The sequence below is a fragment of the Stegostoma tigrinum genome, chromosome 15 (genome assembly GCF_030684315.1).
Source record: "Stegostoma tigrinum isolate sSteTig4 chromosome 15, sSteTig4.hap1, whole genome shotgun sequence".
NCBI lineage: Eukaryota > Metazoa > Chordata > Chondrichthyes > Orectolobiformes > Stegostomatidae > Stegostoma > Stegostoma tigrinum.
In genome coordinates, this window is record NC_081368.1 from 13119364 (window position 1) to 13146290 (window position 26927).

At 44.9% G+C, this 26927-nt stretch overlaps 1 protein-coding gene across 1 annotated transcript in view; it reads left to right on the forward strand.

Moving 5' to 3' along the window:
• The window catches only part of radx (RPA1 related single stranded DNA binding protein), a 62649-nt gene that overhangs the window by 9180 nt on the left and 26542 nt on the right, over nucleotides 1-26927 (forward strand). The window contains exons 5-11 of the mRNA XM_048544907.2: nucleotides 1147-1255; nucleotides 9745-9836; nucleotides 9935-10057; nucleotides 11472-11585; nucleotides 19628-19795; nucleotides 21876-22033; nucleotides 25487-25647. Coding sequence (XP_048400864.1) covers nucleotides 1147-1255; nucleotides 9745-9836; nucleotides 9935-10057; nucleotides 11472-11585; nucleotides 19628-19795; nucleotides 21876-22033; nucleotides 25487-25647 — 925 coding nt within the window. The remainder of the gene's footprint in view (nucleotides 1-1146; nucleotides 1256-9744; nucleotides 9837-9934; nucleotides 10058-11471; nucleotides 11586-19627; nucleotides 19796-21875; nucleotides 22034-25486; nucleotides 25648-26927) is intronic.

The window sequence follows — 26927 nt, forward strand, 5'->3', positions numbered from 1 at the left end:
TATGAGTCGACTGCGTTGAACCCTACTCTCAAACTGAGCTTCCCAACTCCTCCTGGAGTAGAGAATTCCAAAGATTCATCACCCTCTGAATGTAAAGATTCTCACTCGACTCAACGTCCTACCCCATATCCTGGTATTTTGACCACTGGTTTTAGACTCCCCAGCCATCCAGTGTACCCCCCACCCCCTCCCCTTTACAACCTGTAAAAATTATGTTAGCTGCACTGAGGTTGCCTCGCATTCTTTGGAACTCCAGGAAATGCTGATCAGATTTTGCAACCATTCCTCTTTAGACAATGCCACCATGTCAAGGATTAATGTGGTGAACCTCAGTGTCATTTTCATCTCTGGTTAGTCTATCCCTCCTTCATGAAGTACTGAGAGAGAGCTGCACTGTGATAGGTCATCTGGTATTGTTTGAGGGATAGGTATTATGGAAATAATGAACTGTGCCATCTGCTTCCACCTGAGAAGAGAAATATTACTTCTGTTTAACAGCCCTTCTGAAGAACAGCACCTCAGGCTGTGTGCAGCTCCGTCAGTGTTGTACTCAAGTATCAGTCTGGGTTTTGACCTCATTGTTTGAAGTGGGAGTTGAACTCAGAACCTCCTGACTGAACTGAATGTGCCACACTTGAAGGAAGTCTGATGTGCAGTGTCGCAGTCAGGCAGAAAGTGGAGGACTGCTGTTGTTTGCTGGTAGTTATGTAAATGCAAAGGTTTGGTCTTTGCCAAGGTATAATTCAACACACCATCAATATTAGTCCCATCAATAAATACCAATCAGATAGAAGATCTGATCATTATGTCACTGCTGTTTGTAGGCCCTCCTGTGCGCAATCCTTGTTCCTATATTACACTAATATCTAGAAGGCTGTCTGGTCTTCTACTGCCTGCTGCCTGTTTCGGGACAGCTTATTATCATGAAAGGTGCTATATGAATGCAAATTTTGAATTCAGACATGGCTGTACAGAAAGAGTGCGAGAATACCTCACATGTTGGTCAAACACTGGTCTTATGGCTCTCTTAGCACCTTGGTTTCAGACAGCCTACAGAAAGCCGATGGGCTTAGCCACCCGCTAGCCTCCAGAAAGTCTTTTATTTCCGCAGGTTTTCCATTTACTTTCTGCTGGATTTGATTTCAGAGATCTGCCTCAATCCACGAGACCCTCGTGCTGAAATCCAGATTGTACCACCTCAGCAGGTCAAAGCAGAGTGGAGGTTACCTGACATAAAATACAATTTTATCACGAGGTACTGTTCCTGTAAAAGATTCCCTTTGAAATTCATGACCGCTAACCTTGGTAGCTATTGTTAAATGCGTGAAGCCACGACGTGTTTTAATGTTAGTGATAAAGCTTACACTAACTGGCTGCGGCACAGCGTGCACTGAGGTACACTTACCAAAACCAATTCCTGGTGTACCTGAGATTGCAGAGCTGGGAATTTTTTAAAAATTGTTCATTTGTCAGATGTGAGCCAAATCTATCAAAGCCAAGAAATAGTAGGAACTGCAGATGCTCGATTTCTGAAGAAGGGTCTAGGCCCGAAACGTCAGCCTCCCTCCTCCTCTGATGCTGCTTGGCCTGCTGTGTTCATCCAGCTCTACGCCTTGTTATCTCTATCAAAGTCAATATTTGTTGCCCATCCCCAACTCCTATGAGCTGGATTGGATCTCTAGACCAAGTCAGAGGACACGTACGAGTCAATTCACTTGCTATGGGTCTGGAATCTCGTAAGACCAAACGATGTAGGAGCATAAGTAGGCCATTCAGCCAATCAAGTCTGTTCTGCCTTTCAGTGAGATCATGGCTGATCTAATAATCCTCAACTCCACTTTCCTGCCTTTTCCCCATTCCCCATAATTCTTGATTTCTGTATTGATGAATAATCTGTCAATCTCACCTTGAATATACTTAACAGCCCAGTCTTGACAGCCCTCTTGGGCCAAGCATTTCACAGATTCACTACCCTCTGAGAAAAGAAATTTCTCATCACTTCTGGTCTTAAATGTGTGGCTGTTTATCCTGAGATAATACCCTCTAGCCCTACAATCTCTCACAAGGAGAAATTCATCCTTTCTCAAATCTGTCTAGTCCCTTAAGAACCTTGTATGTTTCAAATAGGCCATATCTCCTTCTAAATTCCAACAAGTACAGGCCCAACCTTAACAACCACTCTTTAAAAATAAAGAGTTTTTTAGAAATAATTTGTGGGATGTGGGCATCGCTGTCTCGGCCAGCATTTATTGCCCATCCCCAGTTGCCCTTGAGAAGGTGGTGGTGAGCTGCCTTCTTGAGCCTCTGTGATCCACATGCTGTTGTTTGACCCACAATGCCCTTAAAGAGGGAGTCCCAGGACTTTGAACCAGTAATAGTGAAGGTGATATATTTCCAAGTCAGGATGGTGAATGGCTTCGAGGGAAACTTGCAGGTGGTGCTGTTCCCAGGTATCTGTTGCCCATATTCTTCCAGATGGAAGTAGCCGTGAGTTTGGAAGGTGCTGTGTGAGGATCTTGGGTGAATTTCTGCAGTGCATCTTGTAGATAGTACACACTGCTGCTACTTACTGTTGGTAGAGGGAGTGGATACTTGTGGATGTAGTGCCCATCAAGTGGGCTGCTTTGTCCTGGATGGTGTCAAGTTTTTTGGGTGTTGTTGGGGCTGCACTCATCCAGGCAAGTGGGGAGTATTCCATCACACTCCTGATTTGTGTCTTGTCAATGATGGGCAGGCTTTGGGGAATCAGGATGTGAGTTACTTGCTGCAGTATTTTTAAAGCCTGGCCTGCTGTCATAGCCGTTGTCTTTATGTGGTGAGTCCAGATGAGCTTCCGGTCAATGGTAACCCCCAAGATGTTGATAGTGGGGGATTCAGTGGTGATAACATCATTGAATGTCAAGGGGTTGTGGTTAGATTGTCTCTTATTGGTGATGGTCATTTGTGTGGCACTAATGTTATTTGCCTCCATACCTGGTATCAGCTTAGATTCATAGAGTCCTACAGCAGAGAAACACCCCCTTTGCAGTAACTTGGCTGCACTGACCAGGCATCCCAGTCTGACCTAGTCCCATTTGCCAGCATTTGGCCCATATCCCAGTCTGACCTAGTCCCATTTGCCAGCATTTGGCCCATATCCCTCTAAACCCTTCCTGCTCATGTGCTCATCCAGATGCCTTTTAAATGTTGTAAATATACCAGCCCCCACCATCCGCCCTGGCAACTCGTTCCATGCACGCATCGCCCTCTGCATGAAAGAGTTGTCACTCGCGTGATTTTTAAATCTTACCCCTCTCACCTTAAAGTTATGCCCTCTAGTTTTGACTCCCCACACTGGGAAGGAAGACCTTGGCTGTTTACTTTATCCATGCCCCTCACAATTTTATAAACTCAGCTTCCAGTGCTCCAGGGAAAATAGCCCCAGCTTATTCAGCCTTTCCCTGTGGCTCCATACCTCGCAGTCCCATCGGTATCCTTGTAAATCTTTTCTGCACCAACTCGGGTTTAACAATATTTTTCCTGTAGAAGGGTGAGCAGAATTGTTCACAGTATTTTAAAAGTGGCCTACCCGATGTCCTGTACAGCCACAGCATGATGTCCCAACCCCTATACTCAATGTTCTGACCAATGATGGCAAGTGTACAAAATGCCTGCTTTGCCACCCTGTTTGCCTGAAACTCCATTTTCAAGAAACTACGCACCTGCACCTCTAGGTCCCGTTGTTTGGCCACGCTCCCCAGGGCCCAGCCATTAACTGTATAAGTCCTGCCCTGGTTTCCCTTTCCAAAATGCAATACCTCACATTTATCTGAACTAAACTCCATCTATCACTGTTTGGCCCATTGGCCTACCTGATCAAGGTCCCAATGTTCTGCAAGATAACTTTCACTGACCTCTACTCCACCTATTTTGCTGTCATCTGCAAATTTATTAACCATGTTTCCTATATATACATTCTAATCATTTATATAAATCCTGAAACTCATTGGACCAAGCACAGATCCTTGTGACACACTGTTAGTGAAACTTCTTTGGAGTGCCTCCAATATATTAATCCCAGGGATGAATCTGTATTGCATGATTTCAATGATACGTACATCCATTCTTACTCAGCAAACTACTGAAGGAGAGCAGCATTGTTATAGGTGCACTGAATGGCTGAGTCATCTGTTTTAGGTATTCTTTGAGGGAGCAGAAAAAACCAGGAAATGTAGGCTGAACCAGATAGGGATGGCAGATTTCCTTCCCCTAAAGTGCATTAGGTAATCATTTTAATAATAATTGTTGCAGAACTTAACAGATTTAGAAATTGAACTTAAATTCTATTACCTGCCGTGGTTGGATTTGAATCTTTTATCTCGACCATTAGCCTGGATCTTTTAATTGCATGTCCAGTGATGTTACCACTTCACCACCATCTCCCCATGACACCTGTGACATGTATTCAGTTTATTCAACAAGCAGCATTTATTTCTTTTGAGATTTCTTTTCCAAGCCTGTTCAGAAAGCCACGTTTCCGGCCTCTGGCCCCTCTCAATCCTGCTGTGAGATTACAGTCTGTCCAGAATTTTAATTAAAGCTACGTGGACAAGCCTTTTACATGACAGCAACGGGTGGAATAATTAAAGAGCAGTGACTCAATTGGTGCCTTGTCCTGCTCTCAGGACATCCCAAAATGTTTGGGAGACAGATTTTGGAGTAATGGGGTTGTTGTCATTGGATGACTTCGACTTCCCTAATATAGACTGGAACCTCCGAAGTTTGGATGGAGCAGATGTTGTCAGGTGTGCCCAGGAAGGATTTCTGACTCAATATGTAGATAGGCTGACTAGAGGGGAGGCCATAATGGATTTGGTGCCAGATCTCTCAGTGGGAAAGCATTTCAGTGATAGCGATCACAACTCCCTGACCTTTACTATAGTCATGGAGAGAGATAGGAGCAGATGGTATGGGAAGGTATTTAATTGGGGGAGAGGGAATTACAATGCTATTGGGGAAGAACTGCGGAGCATAAATTGGGAACAGATGTTCTCAGGAAAATGCGTGACAGAAGTAGGGAGCAGTTGCTACAGATGATGGATAGGTTTGTCTCACTGAGGCAAGGAAAGGATGGTAAGGTGAAGGAACCTTGGATGACGAGACATGTTGAACATCTAATCAAGAGGAAAAAGGAAGCTTACTTAAGGTTGAGGAAATAAGGATTGGACAGGGCTCTAGAGGTCTACAAGGTAGCCAGGAAGGAACTGAAGAATGGACTTAGGAGAGCTAGAAGGGGACATGAGAAAAGCTTAGGATTTCCTTGATCGTGCCTGCTAAGGCATTCTATGCTTATGTGAGGAACAAGAGGATGGCCAGAATGAGGATAGGGCCGATCAGGGATAGTGGAGGGAACTTGTGCCTGGAGTCAGAGGAGGTAGGGGAGGTCCTTAATGAATACTTTGCTTCACCAGTGAGAGGGACCTTGACATTTGTGAGGACAGCATGAAACAGGCAGATATGCTCAAACCGGTTGATGTTAGGAAGGAGGATGTGCAAGAAATTTTGAAAAACATGAGGATAGATAAGTGTGAAGCTGGATGAACACAGCAGGCCAAGCAGCATCTCAGGAGCACAAAAGCTGACGTTTCGGGCCTAGACGCTTCATCAGAGAGGGGGATGGGGTGAGAGTTCTGGAATAAATAGGGGGAGAGGGGGATGCGGACCGAAGATGGAGAGAAAAGAAGATAGGTGGAGAGGAGAGAATAGGTGGGGAGGGGATAGGTCAGTCCAGGGAAGACGGACAGGTCAAGGAGGTGGGATGAGGTTAGTAGGTAGGAAATGGAGGTGCGGCTTGGGGTGGGAGGAAGGGATGGATGAGAGGAAGAACAGGTTAGGGAGGCAGAGACAGGCTGGGCTGGTTTTGGGATGCAGTGGGTGGAGGGGAAGAGCTGGGCTGGTTGTGTGATGCAGTGGGGGGAGGGGACGAACTGGGCTGATTTTGGGATGCGGTGGGGGAAGGGGAGATTTTGAAGCTGGTGAAGTCCACATTGATACCATTGGGCTGCAGGGTTCCCAAGCGGAATATGAGTCGCTGTTCCTGCAACCTTCGGGTGGCATCATTGTGGCACTGCAGGAGGCCCATGATGGACATGTCATCTAAAGAGTGGGAGGGGGAGTGGAAATGGTTTGCGACTGGGAGGTGCAGTTGTTTATTGCGAACTGAGCGGAGGTGTTCTGCAAAGCGGTCCCCAATCCTCTGCTTGGTTTCCCCAATGTAGAGGAAGCCACACCGGCTACAGTGGATGCAGTATACCACATTGGCAGCTGTGCAGGTGAACCTCTGCTTAATATGGAAAGTCATCTTGGGGCCTGGGATAGGGGTGAGGGAGGAGGTGTGGGGGCAAGTGTAGCATTTCCTGTGGTTGCAGGGGAAGGTGCTGGGTGTGGTGGGGTTGGAGGGTTGTGTAGAGCGAACAAGGGAGTCACGGAGAGAGTGGTCTCTCCGGAAAGGAGACAGGGGTGGGGATGGAAAAATGTCTTGGGTGGTGGGGTTGGATTGTAGATGGCGGAAGTGTCGGAGGATGATGCGTTGTATCCGGAGGTTGGTAGGGTGGTGTGTGAGAACGAGGGGGATCCTCTTTGGGCGGTTGTGGCGGGGGCAGGGTGTGAGGGATGTGTTGCGGGAAATACGGGAGACACGGTCAAGGGCGTTCTCGACCACTGTGGCGGGAAAGCTCCATCCCCTCCCCTGTCTGCTTTCCGGAGAGACCACTCTCTCTGTGACTCCCTTGTTCGCTCCACACTGCCCTCCAACCCCATCACACCCGGCACCTTCCCCTGCAACCGCAGGAAATGCTACACTTGCCCCCACACCTCCTCCCTCACTCCTAATCCAGGCCCCAAGATGACTTTATTATCTTTGATTCTCCAGCATCTGCAGTTCCCATTATCTCTAGGATAGTTAAGTCCCTGGACCAGATGGGACAGAACGAAAAGAACAAAGAAAATTACGGCACAGGAACAGGCCCTTTGGCTGTCCAAATCTGTACCGATCCAGAGCCTCTATCTAAACCTGTTGACTATTTTCCAAGGATCTGTATCCCTCTGCTCCCTGCCCATTCACGTATCTGTCTAGAAACATCTTAAAAGATGCTATTGTGCCCGCCTCTACCAGCTCTGCTGGCAATGTATTCCAGGCACCCACCACCCTCTTACCTTGAAATCGTGACCCCTAGTAATTGGGATGTACCTAAGGTTACTAATGGAAGCAAAGGAAGTAATTGCTGCCTCCTCGGCAATGATTTTTGCATCCTCACTGTCCGCTGCAATAGTGCCAGACGTTGGAGGGTGGCAAATGTCATTCCCTTGTTCAAGAAAGAGACTAGGGATAATCCTGGAAATTCCAGACCAGTCAGTCTTTCTTCTGTGGTGGGCAATTTATTGGAGAGGATTCTGAGACACAGTATTTATGATTATTTGGGAAAGCACAGTTTAATTAGAAATAGTCAGCGTGGCTTTGTGAGGGGCAGAGCACACCTCACAAGCCTTATTGAATTCTTTGAGGATATGATAAAACACAGCAGTGAAGGCAGAGCAGTGGATGTGGTGTATATAGATTTTAGCAACGCATTTGATAAGGTTCCACATGGTAGACTCATTCAGAAAGTAAGGAGGCATGGGATTCAGGGAAATTTGGCTGTTTGGATACAAAACTGGCTGTCCAATAGAACACAAAGGGTGGTAGTCGATGGAAAGTATTCAGCCCAGACCTTGGTGACCAGTGGTGTTCCACAGGGATCTGTTCTGGGACCTCTGCTCTTTGTGATCTTTATAAATGACTTGAATGAGAAAGTGGAAGGGTGGGTTAATAAGTTTACCAATGACACAAAGGTTGGTGGAGTTGTGGACAGCGTGGAGGGCTGTTGTAGTTTGCAACGAGACATTGACAGGGTGCAGAGCTGGGCAAAGAGGTGACAGATAGAATTCAACCCTGAAAAGTGTGAAGTGATTCACTTTGAAAGGTCAAATTTGAATGCAGAATACAGGGTGAATGGCAGGATCCTTGGCAGTGTGCAGGAACAGACAGATCTTGGGGTCCACATCCTCAGATCCCTCAGAGTTGCTACCCAAGTTGATAGGGTTATAAAGAAGGCGTATGGTGCGTTGGCTTTCATTGGCAGGGGAATTGAGTTTAAGAGCCGTGAGCTTATGCTGCAGCTCGATAAAACTCTGGTTTGACCCCACTTGGAATATTGTGTTCAGTTCTGGTCACCTCATTATAGGAAAGATTTGAAAGCTTTAGAGAGGGTGCAGAGGAGATTTACCAGGATATTGCCTGTACTGGAGGGCATGTCTTATGAGTAAAGGTTGATGGGACTTTTTTCATTGGAGCAAAGAACGATGGGAGATGACTTGATAGGGGTGTACAAGATGATGAGAGGCATAGAAAGAGTGGATAGTCAGAGACTTTTTCCCAGGGCGCAAAATGACTATTATGAGGGGGCATAATTTCAAGGTGATTGGAAGACGGTACTGGGGAGGTGTCAGAGGTAGGTTCTTCACACAGAGTGGTGGGCGTGTGGAATGCACTGTAGGCAGTGGTAGTGGAGTCAGATACTTTAGAGATTTAAAGCGACTGTTGGATAGGCGCATGGAGGATAGTAAAATGTAGGGTATGCAGGGTAGATTACTAGGATCATCAGTCGACACAACATCGTGGGCTGAAGGGCCTGTACTGTTCTATGTTTCACAATTGTGCATTTTGAGGTCACTTTTGTAACATGGGCAGATTTTTGCTGTTAGTTTGTGAACAGCAAGATCATTCAGGCAGGATTCCGGGGAAGCAAACACTCTTATTTGTTGCTGGAGATGTTGGATCTTCCACACCCTCCTGAACTGGCAGCTGGGGTTGAACACACCCCTAAGTGAAGGGACCTGAGACATTGCTGCACTCTTTCCAATTCCGTGCACTAATCTGCCACTCCAGCAGGTTGCTGAGACCCCATACTCTCTGGAATGTGGATTGAAAGTAGTTATTATTCTGGACAAACCTACCTTCCGAAGACTGTCTGCAGCCACCCTTTTCTCCTAAGCTTCCTAACTGCAGTCTCTCGCTTCATTCTAATCTGCATTCTCATGCCAGTCCTAGAAATGACAGTCGCATGCACTTAAAATCAGAATGAGCAGATTTTTTTTGTCAAGAAATACAAATCTTTTTTATTCGTTTGTGAAAAGTGGGTGTCACTGGCTGGGCCAGCATTTATTGCCCGTCCCTAGTTGCCCTTGAGAAGGCAGTTGGTGAGCTGCTTTCTTGAACTGCTATAGCCCTCCTTCTGTGGGTTGACCCACAATGTCCTTAGGGAGGGAATTCCATAATTTTGATCCAGCAACAATGAAGGAACAACGATATATTTCTAAGTCAGGATGGTGAGTGGCTTGGAGGGGAACTTGAAGGTGGTGGTGTTCGTATGTATCTGCAGCCTTGTCCTTCTAGAGGAAAGTGGTCATGCCTTTGGAAGGTGCTGTCTGAGGATCTTTGGTGAATTTCTGCAGTGCATCTTGTAGAGAGTTTACACTGTTGCTGGTGAGCATCAGTGGTGGAGAGTGTAGATGCTTGTGCTGTTTTTACTGGACTCCTGTTCAGAAAATAAATGCTCTAGGCAAATTCTTTTATGAATCAACTTACTGCACATTTACAATAGCTCAGTATTTGTTCAGTTTGTGGAATGGTCTTGTCAGCAGTTTCACCTTAATTTGTCTTTTCAGGCTACAGCTGGATAAATTGCCTGAGGGTTTCACATGTGATGTTATTGGACTTGTCACCTTTGTGGGAAGATGTCAGAGAATAAGAAAGGAAGGTAATCTTTTCAAAGTGCTGACAGTGGGAGAAATTCTGCTTCATGACAATACTTGTAAGTCTCTATTTAAGTCTCATCTTTCTTTTACTGTGACACAGAGAGCAGTGAGGATTTCTACTTGTACCGCTGGGTGCACGCTATAGATGGTAGCACTGTGCAACCTTTTGTCCTGGAACTGTTTGCAACTTCACAGCCAGAAACCTTTCAACAGATTCATCCACGTAAGTGATGCTCTGCCTTTTGGTAATTAAACTGCAACTGACTGGAATTAATTAACTTGTTCCAAAAGGAGCAATATGCATATTATTCATTGCCGATAACAGTAACTTGCGGTACTTTTAATAACAATTTGTACGCATTTGAGAGCAAATGTTACAGAAATTGGAAATAAGAGTGCTGAAAATACTCAGCTGATCCAAGTAGCCTCTGTAGAAAGAGAAATAGATGAGATGAGTTATATCTTACTGGAAATAGTGTACTTTTCGGTGAGTTTCATGGAAGGTTTTTCTCTCTTCAAGGCCTAGTGAGTTTTCCCATGCTAAAATTGCCCCAGATTTGTCTTATTACCTGCGCCCCCCACTCCTAAATAGCACCAGGCTCATCCAACACAACCTGATTCTCTCATTCACTGTAGCAGAAGGACTCACTACTGCCAGGATTTCCTGGGATCCCTGGCACCAGTGCCATCTGTAAGAGGCCATCATGTGTTCGGCCTGGAGCTGCCCTGCACAGTCTCTGTGAACTGTCTTGGAGGCAACCAAGAAAGGTAAATGCACAACCCGTTTTTGAGACAGGCACTTGGAGGAGCTGGTGGTGCAGGGGAGCGAGCGTCTCTTCCCGTTGTCACTAGTCCATAGACCATTCAACTTCCTATTGCCAGCAAAGCATTCATCTGGGCACTCCCTTGACTTAAAATCTTGAGCTTCAATTACTACTTGTTCAAACAGTTGTTTACACACTGCCTGGCACAGGTGTCTAGTTCCTAGCTTTCAAAACTTGCATCACTCTTGCCAGAACACACGTTTTTAATAAAACAATTCTTTCTTACTTTAAAGCACAGCTTGGTTTTGAAAAACAAAAGTTAAAAAGACACTGTCCTTACGCTTTTCTAAACTGTTTGTTGCGTTGCTGGAGAGTTAGCAGCTAAACTTAAATCTGCCGATCATGTGACCTTTAAAACTGGCATTGATGTCAGATTAGAGAAAGTCACATCCTTGAGCATTAACAATTGAGATCTTAAATGTCCTGTCCTGTTGATGTAAATATCAACGGGCACCATTTCAAAGAGGAACTCTCTTGCTTTGCAGGCTGAAATTACAGATTGCCCAGTCATTACCACATCAGGGATGGTGGGAGTATGTTGTGTGTAAGTGGTATTGCTTTTCCATCTTCATAATGCCCCCCACCAACGTTCATTGTAAGCACGGACAGCCACTCCAGTGTTCCACGCATGGTAATTAATGTCAGCGCATCAATTGAGCATTGACTTCTGGATCCAGATGTTGCTGCTGGGTCTCAAAGGCCTGAGCACCCAGTCTGAAAATTCGAGGGAACACTGCTCCCCATGCTTCGGGATGCCGCAAAAGGCTGTGCGATGGAAATGACTCTCCTTACAGACAGTACTTTTCTTTGCAGTGACTTACTTGGTGTGTACCCAGATGAGGGTGGTTCGAGAATTACGACCCGGTGGAGTGATGTTGAAAGTTCCCTACCTCACCACCTCTAATGAAAGTCAGATCTTTATCTCAGGTGGGTTCCCTGCACTTCCCACTCTGTGCACGTACATGAGAACCTTCCGCCATTTCCTGGTGCATCCCTTTGGCCTGGCAGTTGTACTCAAGAAGTTTGCATGCCACCATTATCACCTTCTCGAGGAAGGTTAAAGATAGTCAAGGGAGTGGGAACCAGAGCAGTAGGTCAGCGAGTAAAGTGACTGAAGAGGAGTCGGAGACACGGGCCAGTAAAACTAAAAGGAAGAACAGGCAGGGAGAGGTTACTGAACATGGTGGGAATGGCAGTCTGAGATGTTTTCACACAAGGTGTATAACAGATGAGGCAGATGAACTTACAGCTTGGATGAGTACATGTAACTATAATGTTATAGCTATTACAGAGACTTGACTGAGAGAGGGGCAGGACTGTCAGCTTAATATTCCTGGATTTAGATGTTTCATGTGAGATGGAGAGGGATGCGAATGAGGTGGGAGAGTTGCATTACTGGATTAGGGAGAATATCTCAGCTGTATTGAGGGGGAATACCTTTTGGAGAGCTCATCCAGTGAGAGCATATGGGTAAAGCTGTAGAATGGGAAGGGTGCCTTTACTTTGGGGTTGTACTACAGTCTTCCAACAGCCAGCAGGAGCTAGAGGAACAGGTATGTGGACGTATTATTGAAAAATGTAAAAACAACAGGGGTGTAGTGGTCAGTGACCTTAACTTCCCCTATATTGACTGCGACTTGCTGTGTGTGAAGATCTTGGATGGGGTTAGATGTGTCCGGGATGGTTTTTTGAAACAATATGTGAATAGCTCAACTCAGGAAGGGGCTATACTGGACCTGGTATTGGAGAATGAGCCTGGCTATGTGATTAAATTTTCAGTGGGAAAGCATTTTGGAAACATTGACCATAATTCTGTAAGTTCTTAGTTACTTATGGATAAGGAAAAGCGTAGTCCTTGGGTGAAAGTATTAAATTGGGGGAAGGCTAACTACCGTAATATTAGAAGTCATACAACACCAGGTTATAGTCTAACGGGTTTATTTGAAATCATAAGCTTTCGGAGCACAGTTCCTTTGCCAGGTAAAGTGAAGGGAAGCACAAAGGCATAGAATTTATAGGTGGAGAGATCACTGCAAGATTATTCCAGGTAATTTAGATTGTCAAAAGATAGTACAAATGGTATAAGTGGAGGGTTGACGGGCTGAATAACAAGTCTTTGCAGGTGATCGAAAGTGTCAAGCGATATGAGTGAAGTGTCAACAGCTGAATAGCCAGTGAAGGGATGACTTAAGATCTAATTGATTAAGGCAGAGACATCATTACAAAAAAAAATCAAAAATAGGATGGTGTTAGAGACAAACCAAATGGCTATCTTTTGACAGTCTTACCTGGAATTATCTTGCAATGATCTCTCTGCCTATAAGTTCTGTGCCTGTGCACTCCCCTCCACTTCACCGGACGAAGGAGCAGTGCTCCGAAAGCTTGTGATTTCATAGATCTGTTGGACTATAATCTGGTGTCCTGTGATTTCTGACTCTGTCCACCCCAGTCCAATACCGGCACCTCCACACCATGGCTGCCACAATACAGGCAGGAACTTGGGAATGTAGACTGGGGGTGGCTGCTTAAGGTAAATTTACATTGGTCATGTAGAAATCTTTGAAAGGATAGTTAATTAGAATGGAGGACCAGCATGCTGCTCTGAAAATGAAGGATAAGGATGGCAAGACTCATGAACCCTGAATGATAAGAGAAATTGCAAGTTTTGTCCAAAAGTAAAAGAAGGCTGCATAAAGTATAGGAAACTGAAGACAGACAAAGACCTCAAAAATTGAAAGTGAACAGGAAGGAATTCAAACAAGGAATTAGGAAGGTTAAAATGGGCCATAAAATGTCTTTGGCAAACAGGATTAAGGACAACCCCAAAGCATTTCACACAGAGAAAGGGTAGGTCTACACAAGGTCAAAAGTGGACCCGGAAAAAGTGGGGGAGGTCCTCAAAAAATACTTTGTATCAGTATTCATAAAGGAAAAGGGCATGGTGAATGATAAGTCTTGACAAGGGTTTGTTGATATTCTAGGGCTTGTCAATATAAAAAAGCTGTGCGGTATTTTGAAAAGCATTGATGTAGACAAGTCCCCAGGATCTGATGGGATCCAAACCAGAATACTGAGGGACATCTGAGGGCCTTGTATGAAAACTTTGTATCCTCTTTAGTCTCAAGAGAGGCACCAGAGCGCTGAAGGATAGCCACTGTCTTTCCTTTGTTTAAGAAGGGCAACAGGAACAATCCAGGAAATTGCAGGCTCGTGAGGTTTTCATGAGTGATAGGGAAATTATTGGAGAAGGTTCTTAAGGAGAGGATTTACTCACATTTGGAAAAATACAGCTTTATTCATGACAGGCAGCATGGCTTTGTGGGGTGGAGGTTTTGTCTCTCAAACTTGATGGAGTTTTATTCAGGAAGTGACAAAGATGATTGATAAAGCAGAGCAGTGGATCTCGTCTACGTGGACTTTAGCTAGGCCTTTGACAAGGTCCCTCATGACAGGCTGAGCAAAAGATGAAGTAATTTGGGATCTGCGATGAGTTAGTAAAATGGATACTGAACTCACTTAGTCTTGAAAGAATAGTGGTGAAAGACTGATGCTTGGTCAGGAAATCTGTCACTCGTGGTGTTCCACAAGGATCAGTGCTGGGACCCCTGATGTTTGTGATATATATACATATAAATGTTTGTGATACATACATAAATGATTTGAAGGAGGATCTAGGTGGCTGCTTAGGAAGTATGCAGATGACACAAAGATTTCTGGAGCTGCAGATAGTGAGGAGGGTTGCTAGTGAATATAGTGGGACAGAAGTCGGCTGGACCCCTGGGTGGAGAAATGGCTGATAGAGTTTAATCTGAACAAATGCAACGTGATGCTTGTTGTGAGATCGAATGCAGGAGGGAAGTATGCAATAAATGACAGAACCTTTCATAGCATCAGCATATAGAATGATCGAGGTGAGCAGGTCCACAGTTCCCTGAAAGTGGCAACACCAGTGGATAAGGTGGTCAAGAAGCCATATCGCATGTTTGCCTTGATCAGTTGGGGCATAGAGTGTAAAAACTGGCAAGTCATGTTGCAGCTTTATAGAACTTCATTTAGGCTACATTTGGAGCATTGTGTACAGTTCTGGTTGCTACGCTGTCAGAAGGATGTTGAAACTTTGGACACGCTACAGAAACTGTCTACCAGAATGTTGCCTGGTTTGGAGGGTATCCATTATGAGGAGAGATTGGATAAACTTGGTTTGTTTTCACTTGAACATTGAAGGATCAGCAATGACCTGATAGAAGTTTCCAAAATTATGAGAGGCATGGATAGACTGGAACGTTGGAGTCTTTTTTTTTTCCCCAGGGTAGAAATATCAATTACTGGGGGACGTAGATTTAAGGTGGAAGGGGTAAAATTTACAGGAGATGTGCGAGACAAGTTGTTTTACAGAGACGGTGATAAGTGTCTGGAGATGTGCGAGACAAGTTGTTTTACAGAGACGGTGATAAGTGTCTGGAGTATGCTGCCAGAAGAGGTGGTGGAGGCAATGGTTAAGAGGTGTCTCAACAGATACATGAATATGCAGGGAATAAAGGATACAGACTGCATAGAGGCTAAAGGGTTTTAGTTTAGAAAGGCAAGCTCGGTGGGCTGAAGGGCCTGTTCCTGTGCTGCGTTGGGCTTTGTTCTTAGTTCTAATACATTTTGGCCTCACCAGTGATGCCCGCATTCTCGGACTGAACAAACAAAAAAGAACCACACGTGTATTTTAATGCTATTAAGTCCTTCACACAAAGTGCAATATGTGAATTTGACGGAAATGCTCAGCACAAAAGGAGGCCATTTGTCCCTTTGTGGCTATGCTGGCACTTAGAGAGAGCCGCCCAATTGGTCCCATTTCCCCTTCCCTTGTGCCCATCTGAATGTTCACTTTTGAGATACTTATCCAACACCCTTTTGAAAGTTACTAATGAATTACGCCCACTCTCTTTCAGGCAACGCATTCTCAGCCGTAACAATTCAGGTCCTAAAAACAAATTGTCCTCATCTCATCTTCGGTTCCGTTGCCAATTCCCTTTTGTCCGGTGTGTCTACTTCTGGTCATCCTGTTCAAGGAAAGACATTATTATGCTGGAGAGACTTAGAAAGAAATTTACCAAGACATTGCCAGGACTGGAGGGTTTGAGCTTAAAAAAAAGCAGCTGGATAGACTGGGACTTTTTTCACTGGAACGTTAAGAGGTTGAGGGGTGACTTTATAGAGGTCCATTATGTCATAAGGGGTTCTTTTCCCGGGGGTGGGGGATTTCAAGGCTTGGGGACGTATTTATAAGGTGAGAGGAGAAAGTTTTAAAAATGATATGAGGGGAAACCTTTTTTACAAAGAGAGTAGTTTGTGTGTGCAGTGAACTGCCAGAGGAAGTGATGGGTACAGGTTCAGTTACAATACTTAAAAGACATTTGGATAAGCACACGAGTAAGAAATGTTTGGAGGGATATGGGCCAAGTGCAGGCAGGTGGGACTAGTTTATTTGGGGATTATGGTTAGCATGGACTGGTTGGGCCGAAAAGGTTTGTTTCCGCGCAGTATGACTGTTTGATTCCAGTGATGTTGGGATTTCAATAAATCGAGATTAGCACGGTGATGAGAACAAAGAGCCGGTGTGTATGCTTTCTCCTTCCATTCTGCTTTGCTGTTGTAAAGATGAAATTTGCTCATCACCCTTTAGCGAATGTGAAACCTGCCAATAGCTGCATTGTCTTTCAACTGTGACTCAGCTGTCTTTATTATTCTGCAGTGTTAACTGTTTCAATCAACCCCGTTTCAGTGTCACATTATACAGTCCTCTTCAGCTTTGAAAGTGCAGCCCATATGTATTAAAAATAAACTGCAGCGCATGAGTAGAACCCTGTAATTTAATCCTGGTATTCAAATGACTCACAATTCATTTGGGCTTCCCTCCCACTGCTGTGAGGCCATGTTGTCATTTGAACCCTGGAGTATAAATTATAAATAAACTATTCCCATTCTTCCATAATGTTTATAATTCCAAAGTCTCCGCAATGATGTTTCAAACTATGAAATGTACCAGTAATGGGTGACTTTAAGGATGAGTCATTTTTGCTTACAGTTTTATTTACTTTGAACCCAAGTAATTGTGGATGGATAGCTGTCCGAGGTTAATTATCTCCTTCACTGCCTGCCCACTCTCATTTCTCATTTACAATTTGATCCATGGTGACATAATCTGAAAACGCAGTGTCCGTTTCCATGTGAATGACATTCACTTCAACCTCACTAAATCCTCCCTCTTCATCTCCATGGTTTCCGACTTATCAAAATATTAGTTTGATATCCAGCAGTGGACAAGTTGAAATGCGTTCCAATTCATTCTCAGGAAGACTAGAGATAGATGCTGTTGCAACTCGACATTGATGCTTTAAAGTCCTTTCTTCACAACACCAGGTGTGAACTGAGTGGAGACGTAACAACAGAAAAGGAGACCATTCATCCCATTGTGCCTGTGCTGGTGCTTAGAAGAGTTGACTGATTGGTCCCACTTCCTCTTCTCTTTCTCTCCATCCCTATGAGTTTGAAGTGTTTATCCAAAACTGTTTAGAATGCTATCAATGAATCTTCTCCCACTGCCTTTTGAGGCAGTGTATTTCCAGATATAACAATTTACAGCCCACCAGTAAATTCCCCTCAGCTTCCCTTCTGTTCCTTAGCCAGTTGTCATTGGTCTCTGACAAACACTGAACTCCCATCTCCATCTCTCTCCTTGACAACCCTGGCTGAGGTTGATTGCTCACAAACCTGTCATCATATTTGATCCCAAAATAAACCCTACACTTAAAAGATCCTTTGATGTGGGCTTCCCTGGAAAGGTGATTTCGACCATGGGCTGTCATTGCAAGATCACCGTTTCCAGCTCCACAAGGTGTGTGTGGAGTGCCAGGTGAGTGAAGTGCCATGGGGATGCAGGAGTACAAAGTGTCAGGTGGTTGGGGACACAATACCAGGTAGGTGGGGTGCCAAGTGGATAAGGTGGTGAGCTGGCAGGCAAGTGCAGGAAACTGGGTGATGGATGGGTGAGGTGGCAAAGGTGCCAAGTGCCTTGAGAGAGGGTGGCAGGCAGGCAGATGTGTGTTTAGGGCATTCATGGGGTAGGGATTGGGTCAGGCCAGGGAGTTGAGAGCTGTCAGGATGGGTCTGGGTGAGATCTGGTGTTGCGAATCATGGGACCTGGGGACGGGGGCCCAGTCCTGAGGGAGTTGTGTCCAGATTCAAGGTAAAGAGTGATGGCATTGGGCATGGGTCAGGGGCGTCACTCTCACGGTTAGCCAGGTGTAAAGCATTTCTAACATTTCCTGGCTAACTATTCCGAAAAGTCAGTCGCAAGCATCCAAAGGAGGAGGTGAATTTTTCAGGGGGGGAGTCGCAGATGCCAAGTACTTGCCCATACGAAGTTTTGATGTCAGGTTCCTGGGCACCTCCCTCGTGGTCAATGTATTGGGATTTCTGCATGCTTTTAATGTACATCTTCCAGGACTCTCATTATCCGAAGATCTGGGTGACTAGCTAACTGTCTACACCATCAAAACTCTTCATAATTTTGACCAACTTCTTTTAAATGTCCTTTCTTTGTTTCTGTTTCTGCAGACTCTTTTCAAAACTGAAGTCCCTCACTGCTGTAGGAACTGTCAGTGCTTTGTCGTGACAAAGGGCTATGAGCAAACAGGAAGGGAGTGCAAGTTAGGGGAGGCAGTGGTCTGTTGGTATCATCACTGGATTTTTTGTTTATTCATTAACTGGATGAGGGCATTGCGGTCCAGGCAGCATTTATTGCCTGTCCTTAATTGCGGAGAGGGCTGTTCAGAGTCAATCACATTGCTGTGGGTCTGAAGCCACATGTAAGTCAGACTGGCAGTTTCTTTCCCTAAAGGACTTTAATGAACCAAATAGGTTTTTCCCAACAATTGACGATGGATTGAAGGTCATCATTAGATTCTAATTCCAGATATTTTATGGAATTCAAGTTCAACATCTGCTGTGGCGGGATTTGAATCCGCGTCCCCAGAACATTATCTGGGTCTCTGGATTAACAGTCCAGCGATAATACCACTAGGCCATTGCCTCCCCTACATAGATCCGGGTGATGTTCTAGGGACCCCAGTCAAACCCTGCCATGCTAAATGGTGCAATTTAAATTTGCTGTTATCCACTGACCGTGAAACCATTGTCAATTGTCAGGAAAAACCCAACTGGCTCACTAATATCATTTAGGGAAGGAAAGCTGTCATCCTTCCCCTGGTCTGGCCTTCATGTGACTCCAGTTCCACACCAATGTGGTTGACTTTTAATTGCCCTTTCTGGGAAATTTGGAGATAAATGAAATGAATGTTGGACCAGCCAGTGAGACCCATATCCTGTGAGTGAACTGAAGTGGGTCGCACTGCTGCTTCACAGTACCAGGCACCTGAGTTTGATTCTTTGGGCTGTGCGGAGTTTGGATGTCCTTCCTGTGTCAGCATGGGTTTCCTCCCAAAGTCCAAAGATGTGCCGATTTGGTGGATTAGCCATGGGAATTTCCCAAAATGTACAGGGATGTGCAGCTGAGGTGGATTAGCCATGGGAAATGCAGGGTAACAGGGATAGGATGGGGTGTGGGTCTGGGTGGGGATGCTTTTTGGAGGATCAGTGTGGATTCAATGGGCGGTGAATGGTCTGTTCCCACGCTGTAGGAATTCTATGATTCTATAAATTAGAAAAAAAAAGTGATTGAATAGCTCCTTCGAAGAACTAACATTGTAACAATGAACTGAACTCTTCGGGACTGGTGGTGGTGCTGAACTCTTTGGTGGTGCTGAGATAATGAACCTGTTTGTTGAGCACAGTGACCTCCTGATGATGTGAGTGTTAAAGCTGCTTGTTAATATTGGCTGTACAGTAACAAGCACTGTTATGATATTGATCTCCTCATGCTCATTCTCATGGCAATCTCTCCTGATGTTCATTTCCAGGGTATCACAAAGGTCAGCCATACACAAAGGACCCAAAGGTACAGGGCTTCATCCAGTGGGTAAAAGGGCAGCATGAGCACGATGTGATGAAACGGTCCGTAATGGGTGGTTACTATTCCTTCCCTCCGGCCCCGAACCTATTTCAGGAATACTGTAAAAATTTGGACGGTAAGAACTGTATTGGGCTTGCTGCACCTTGACATCCTCCATGATTTCTCTGACCTCCTGTCAAAATAATGAACCCTATAAAGGAAAATGGCATTGAAGCCGAGATTAAGCGCAGTGTGTGAAGCAGAACGTCTGTTTGGGCTCCTTTGTGTGCTGTCAATCCCCCTTTCCACACTACGTTGATCCATCCACCTGTCCTCCTGCTGAGTCCATTTCTAGGGCAAGACATTAAAATGAAGCCCCCTTTGTCTTTCCAAGGGGGTGTAAAAGCCCCCAAAGGATTTGCCCTTTCTACCCCTCATCAATACCACACAAAAAAGCCAGATTACCTGGGTGTAGTGTCATTAATGTCTGTGTGTACAAATTGACCTGCTGTGTTTCAGAGTGCTTCAATGGCTGTTCAGTGCTTTGGAACTTTCTAAGGTCATAAATGTTGCCATATAAATGCAAATCCTGCCTTTCTTTGCCCAAGAGGATGACCTTGACACCCAGATAGGGGCTTGTGAAGGATAGCAGAATGCCCTGTGATTTCCACCTAGTTGTATTCAGCTTTCAGAATCTGTGGCAGAGGGTGACCGAGAGTAAATACTGGGTTAAGCACAGGGCTGCCTCTACATCAATTTGGGCTTGCTGAATGCTGAACATTGCAGTGCTCTTCGCTATGACTGCATCAGACTGATGCAAACATGTGCAGCTTCGCAAGAACACCATATGTCTTTGTAAACACAGTTGCTACAAGAGCAGGTCAGAGGCTAAGAATACTGTGACAAGAACTCACCTCCTGACTCCCCAAAGCCTGCCCACCATGTACAAGGCACAAGTCAGGAGCGTGATGGAATATTCCCCACTTGCCTGGATGAGAGCATCTCCATCAACACTTAAGCTTGACACCATCCAGGACTGTTTAATTGGCACCGCATCCACTTCCTCCACTGCCAACGCTCAGTAACAACAGTATCTACAAGACATAGTGCAGAAATTCACCAAATATCCTTAGGCAGCAACTTCCAAGCCCATGGTCACTTTCATCTAGAAAGACATGGGCAGCAGACATGTGGGAACACCACCACCAGCAAGTTGCTCTCCAGTGCCACTCACCATCCTGACTTTGAAAAATATTGCTGTTCCTTCTCATTGCTGGGTCAAAATCCTGGAATTCCCTCCCTAAGGGCATTATGAGTCAACTCACAGCAGGAGGACTGCAGTTGTTCAAGAAAGCAGCTGACCACCACCTTCTTGAGGGCAACTAGGGACGGGCAATAAATGCTGACCAAGCCAGTTACAACAACATCCCACAAACAAATAAATTAACAAAGAAATTCCACAGCCATTTTTTTAAAATGAATACCCAGGCTGTGGGCAATCCTGGTAAAGCCAACATTGAGTCAACCCTTCTAAACTGCGCTTTGAGAATCTGGTGGTGAACTGCCTCCTTAATTGGCTTGCCAGGCCCTTCCTGAGGGCAGTTGGAAGTCAACCTCCTTGCTGTGGGTCTGGAGTCACTTGTAGGCCAGACGTGACAAGTAAGGTAGCTTTCCTTCTTGAAAAAGTTTCAGGTAACCAGGTGAGGTTTTGTGCCAACATGTAATGTTCTGTGGGTACAATTACTATCACTAATGGTTTAATCCAGATTTATCTAATAAATTGAATTTCAATTCCCCCAGCTGTCATGCTGATTCGAGTCTCCAGACTATTGATCTAGTCCTCTGGAAAGTTAAAATAATGCTGGAAATTCTCAGCAAAACTGGCAGCATTACTGGCAAGAGTTACACAGTCAACATTTTCTCTGGGTTACTGGTCTGGTCGTATAAGCATTATGTTACCATTTCCATTTATCATTCGTCTAAAAGCATTCACTGGTGTAGTCACATACATTTCACAAGTGTATCATCTTTGAAAGACAGATCCTTGATAAGAAACGTAAATGAATGCAGTCAGTTACAGAAAACTGTAACTGCTTTAAAACAGCAGAAAACTTGGATATGGCATGGCAGCAGATTATGTTTTACTCATTTATTTTATGAAGTGTTAGGCTGTTAGTGGTTTAATCTCATATCTGTAATGGGTTTTAATTCTCCAGCTGAGGCTCTGTTGACCTCCACCAGTGAACTGAAGAAGGAGATTGAAAGTCTGCATTATAGAGAGATTAAGAGGTTTATACTTCAGGGAATCATCGTTGCTGTTGAATACATCTGTCAGACAGATCTGGCTGCGAGACTGAAAGCGTTCCCCGTGCAGGTATGGTTAGCTCAATGCTGAAGCTTAACCTGTGTTTAACAGGTGGTTTTACTTGCAACCGCTGGAGACAATCATGTCCTTGAAATCTGCAACCTAGCTTCTTTTGCTGTGAACCACTAATTCTTTCACTGAATGTGCCCATCACTAAGCTGTGTAGTCAAACCCTAACTGCCCATGAGATAGTGATGGCAGAGAAGAGAATCTGCGACCTAATCTGGTGTAGGTAGATCCCAGATGCTGTTCAGACAGCATTCCAGTGACACTGAAGGAACAGCTATATATTTTCAAGTCAGAATGGTGAATAGCTTGGAGGGGACTTGCAGGAAATGATTTCCTACATATTTGCTGCCTTTGCCTTTCTAGCTAGTAAAGGTCATGGGTTTGGAAGGTGTTGTTGAAAGGACCATAATGAGTAGTTGCAGTGTGGCTTGTGGATGGTACATATGCCTGCCCTATATGTCAGTAGAATGTAGTGCCAGTGAAGTGAGCTGCTTTGACCTGGATGATGTTGACTTCTTTGCTATTGATGCTGTACCCATTCAGGGAAGCAGACAATATTGCATCATACTCTTGATTTGTGCCTTGTAAATGTGGGACAGGATTTAGGGAGTCAGTTATTCACTGCAGAATTCCCACTTCTGATTAGTTTTGGCAACCACAGCTGATCTAGTTCAATAACAGCCTCAAAGATAATGGTAGTTTAAGGTCTCAGAGATGGTAGTGCCATTGAATGTCGAGGGGAGATGACTAGATTCTGTCTTGTTTGAGATGATCATTCCTGGCAATTGTGTGATACAAATATTACTGACCACCTGTCGGTCTGAGTCTGAATATTGTCCAGGAGTTGTGAATGGTGTCAAACTTTGCACAGTCCCTGAAGTTGCTGTTGTCACCATGAGTGGACTTGTCAGCAATTAAACGTGTTATTCGTCATGCTAACTTTTATCTCTATTCAGTTAAAAGTTTTTTGTATTAGCACACACCCTAATAAATTAATATTACTTCTCTGACACATTTCAAGGCAGTGTTTATAATGAGTGAACTCTGATATTGATACTCATCATTATATGTTGGGAAAGGCCAGTGAAACTCATTACAAGTCACACTGTAAATAGGGAACTCACTGACCAGCAAGTGTCACTCTGCCAACTCAATATTTTACCTTTCACCAACATTCCCCTCTCCTTGTGATTCATAGTGACCACATTTGCAGCAAGTGTTGGTTCCTTGAAGAACTCTGGCTCAGAGCCTGAGCTTTGAACACCGTGACACATTAGGCAGGGGGAGAGTCACCTGAATGCAGTCACATCCTTAGATTAATGACCTCGAATTTGGTCAGTCGTCAGGGACAGGAGGGTGTGACTGTGGGCAGGGCAGGTGGAGGGATCCAGGAGATAGTGCTGATGGAACTTCAGCCTTTAAGTGTCGCTAACAGGTTTGAGAATCTTCCTCCCTGCGTGGATGAGTGTAGAGTCTGTAGGGAAGATGAGCAAACTGACCATAGCACTGTGGTACAGGAAGCCATTGAAGTGAGGATAGAAAAGAGAACTATAGTTGTAAGTGGGGACATATAAGTCAAGGAAGGTCAGGAAAATAGACACTTATGCATGGCCAGGATCAAGAGCACCGAATGCTGCTTTGCCTGCCTGGTGCCTGAGTTCAGGATATCTCAAACACAAACAGAAACAGAAGTTGCTGGGAAAGGCCAGCAGGTCTGGCAGCATTTATGAAGGAAAAGTCAGAGTTAACATTTCAGGTCCAGTGACCTTTCCTCAGAACAGAACAGAATTACAAATCTACTCAAGAACCTTAGAGGCTGTTAAGTAGATAAGAGGCCATAGTGTTATGGGCAAGGTACTGGCAAGGATAGATGATTGGCTGACTGGCAGAAGGCAGAGGGTAGGGATAGATGTGTCTTTTTCAGTTTGGCAAATAGGAGACTAGTGGAGTTCTACAAGGGTTTCTGTTGGACCACAGCCACTCTCATTAGCGATTTGGACAAAGGAACTGTGGGCATTGTTGCTAAGTTTGCAGATGATGCAAGGATAGGTGGAGAGACAGGTAGTGTTGAGGAAGCTGGGAGATTGCAAAAGGACTTGCACAGACTGGGAGAGTGGGCAAAGAATTGGCAGATGGGGTACAATGTGGGCAAATACGAAGTTTTGCACTTTGGTAGGAAGAATAGAGGTGTAGATTGTTTTCTAAATGGGAAAGGCTTCGTAAGTCTGAAGCACAAGGGGACTTGGGAATCCGAGTTCAAGATTCTCTTAAGGTTAACCTACAGGTTCAGTTGTCAGGAAGACAAATGTAATGTTGGCATTCACTTCAAAGCAGCTGGAATACACGAGCAGAGAGGTACTGCTGAGGCTGTATAAGGCTGTGGTCAGAATGCATTTGGAATATCGTGAGCAATTTTGGGCCCCATATTGAAGGAAAGATATGCAGGCATTGGAGGGGGTCCCGAGGAGGTTTACAAAAATAATCCTGAGAATGAAGGCTTGTCATCTGATGAGTGGTTGAGGACTCTAGGTCTGTACTTGATGGAGTTTACAAGGAGGGGTGGGGGTTTGGGGACTGTCTGATTTGATTAAAATACAGAATACTGAGAGCCCTGGATAGAATAGAAGTGGAGAAGGTGTTTCTACTGGAAGGAGAGACAGACCCAAGGGCACAGCTTCAGAGTGAAGGGTTGACTCTTTAGAATAGAAACGAAGGGGAATTTCTTCAGCTGGAGGGTGGTGAATCTGTGGAACTCATTGCTGCAGAGGGCTGTGGAGGCCAAGTCATTGACCGTATTTAAAATAGGGGTAGATTGACTCTTCATTGAGAAGGAGATCAAGGTTTAAGGGGACATGACTGGAGAATGGGGTTGAAAAACATATCAACCATGATTGAAGGGTGGAGCACTCTCAAAGGGCTGAATGGCCCCATTCTGCTCCTGTACCTTTATTGTCTCACCATTTCAAGTGTTTTCCACCAATTTTCAGATTTTCTGATCTACCACGATCCCCTGTATTCTTGAAAATCACTGCCTGTTTGTTACTGTAAGATGCCCTTCCCTGTCATCCTGCGCAGTCTGCCTGATCTATTCGGAATCTAACACTGGCACCTACTTGTTTCAGATCCTGTATCACATTCTCCTTGTGTTTCAACTCCATTGTCCTGAGAAACCGTTGCTGAAGTTGAGCAGTTAGACAGGTGACCTTAAATTTCACTCAAACATGGAGAAACTCGGCAGCTCTGGCAGCCCTTGTGGAACAAGAAACAGAGTTAACATTCTGAGTCCGGTATGACTTCCAGCTCAGAAGACCCAAAATGTTAACTTCCATTTTTCTTTCTCCACAGAAACAGAGTTTACTGTGTTAATTTCAGTTTTCCAGTGTCTGCAGTATTTGCTTTAAATAAATTCATTGCAAGCAAAGAACTCAAAACAGAATGGCCTTGCCTTTGTAGGAAGTTGGCGCTTTTGTGGGCTCATCTTCGCAACCCGTCAGACATCTGGACAGCCCAGAGAAAGACACCAAGGTCACCCGACAAACAGAGCAGCTATGTGTAAATTCAGCAGAGCGTCATCAGAAACAGTCAACACCAGTGTTTAACAGCTACTCACTGAGGTATTGTACCAGGCAGCCTGCTCTAGAGCTGTGAACAGGTTGGATGCTATGATATTGAATCTGGAATGAAGGCACACAGTTTAACAGTAAGGGGTATCCCACTTCAGACCAGGGTGGATTATTTTTTCTCTCTCTCTGTGTCCCAAGAGTGGGGAAGTACGGTGGCTCAGTGGTTAGCACTGCTGCCTCACAGCATCAGGGACCTGGGTTTGATTCCAGCCTCGCGTGACTGTGCAAACTCCACAGATATATTCTCCCCATGTCTGCGTGCATGGTCTCCCACAGTCCAAAGACATGCCAGCTAAGTGGATTAGACCCAGGAAATGCAGAGTTACAGGGATAGGGTAGAGGGTTGAGTCTGGGTGGGATGCTGTTGGGAGGATCAGTGTGGAATCAATGGGCTAAATGCAACACTGTCATTATTTGATGCTGTTAGTTTAGCGGAATTCACTTTCCCAGACAGCAGTGGAGGTTGCGTCGTTGAAGATATTCAAGACTGAATAGTTTGGATTTTTACTGAGGGGTCATTCCAGGGACAGACAAGAAAATGGTGTGGAGGCCACAATCAGACCAGATACGTTCAGATTCAATGATGAGGCAGGCTGAAGGGGCTGAACGGCCGACTCCTGTCCCAAATTCTAGTGTTCTTGTGGAGGATGGTGTGTTAAAGATACTGCACGTATCAGACGATATGGGCTTTGAGCTCCTGTGGTCTCACATTGACAACATGCACTCTCACCACACCAATGGACAGCATCTCCTTGCCATCACAGCTGCAGGGATCCAAACTGGACTAAAGTGAGGGAGGTCTGAACTGGCATCTCATGGGATAAGACCAGAGCACAGGACTCAACTGAAGCGCAATTTGACTGCAGCCTTCAGAAGTCTAAGATTTTTTGATGTAATTTGTTTTAATTGGAAGACCTTATTCAACTGTATTTAAATTTACATACAACCCAGAGTTGGGGGCGTTACTATTGTGCAGTGAGACCCTCAGTAACATTTACAGTAATGTTAATTAACCTATTTGGATGTGTTTTAACACACCACTGGGGCAGGTCATGTTCTGTTGATTGAAGCTCTTCTTCAACCTTTCATTTTCCTTCTTGTGAGCCAAGCCACTACAAGAAGGTGACCAGACAGGTAGATGAGAGTAAACCGGTTGACGTGGTGTATATGGATTTCAGCAAGGCATTTGATAAGGTTCCCCACAGTAGGCTATTGTACAAAATGCGGAGGAGTGGGATTGTGGGAGATATAGCAGTTTGGATCAGAAATTG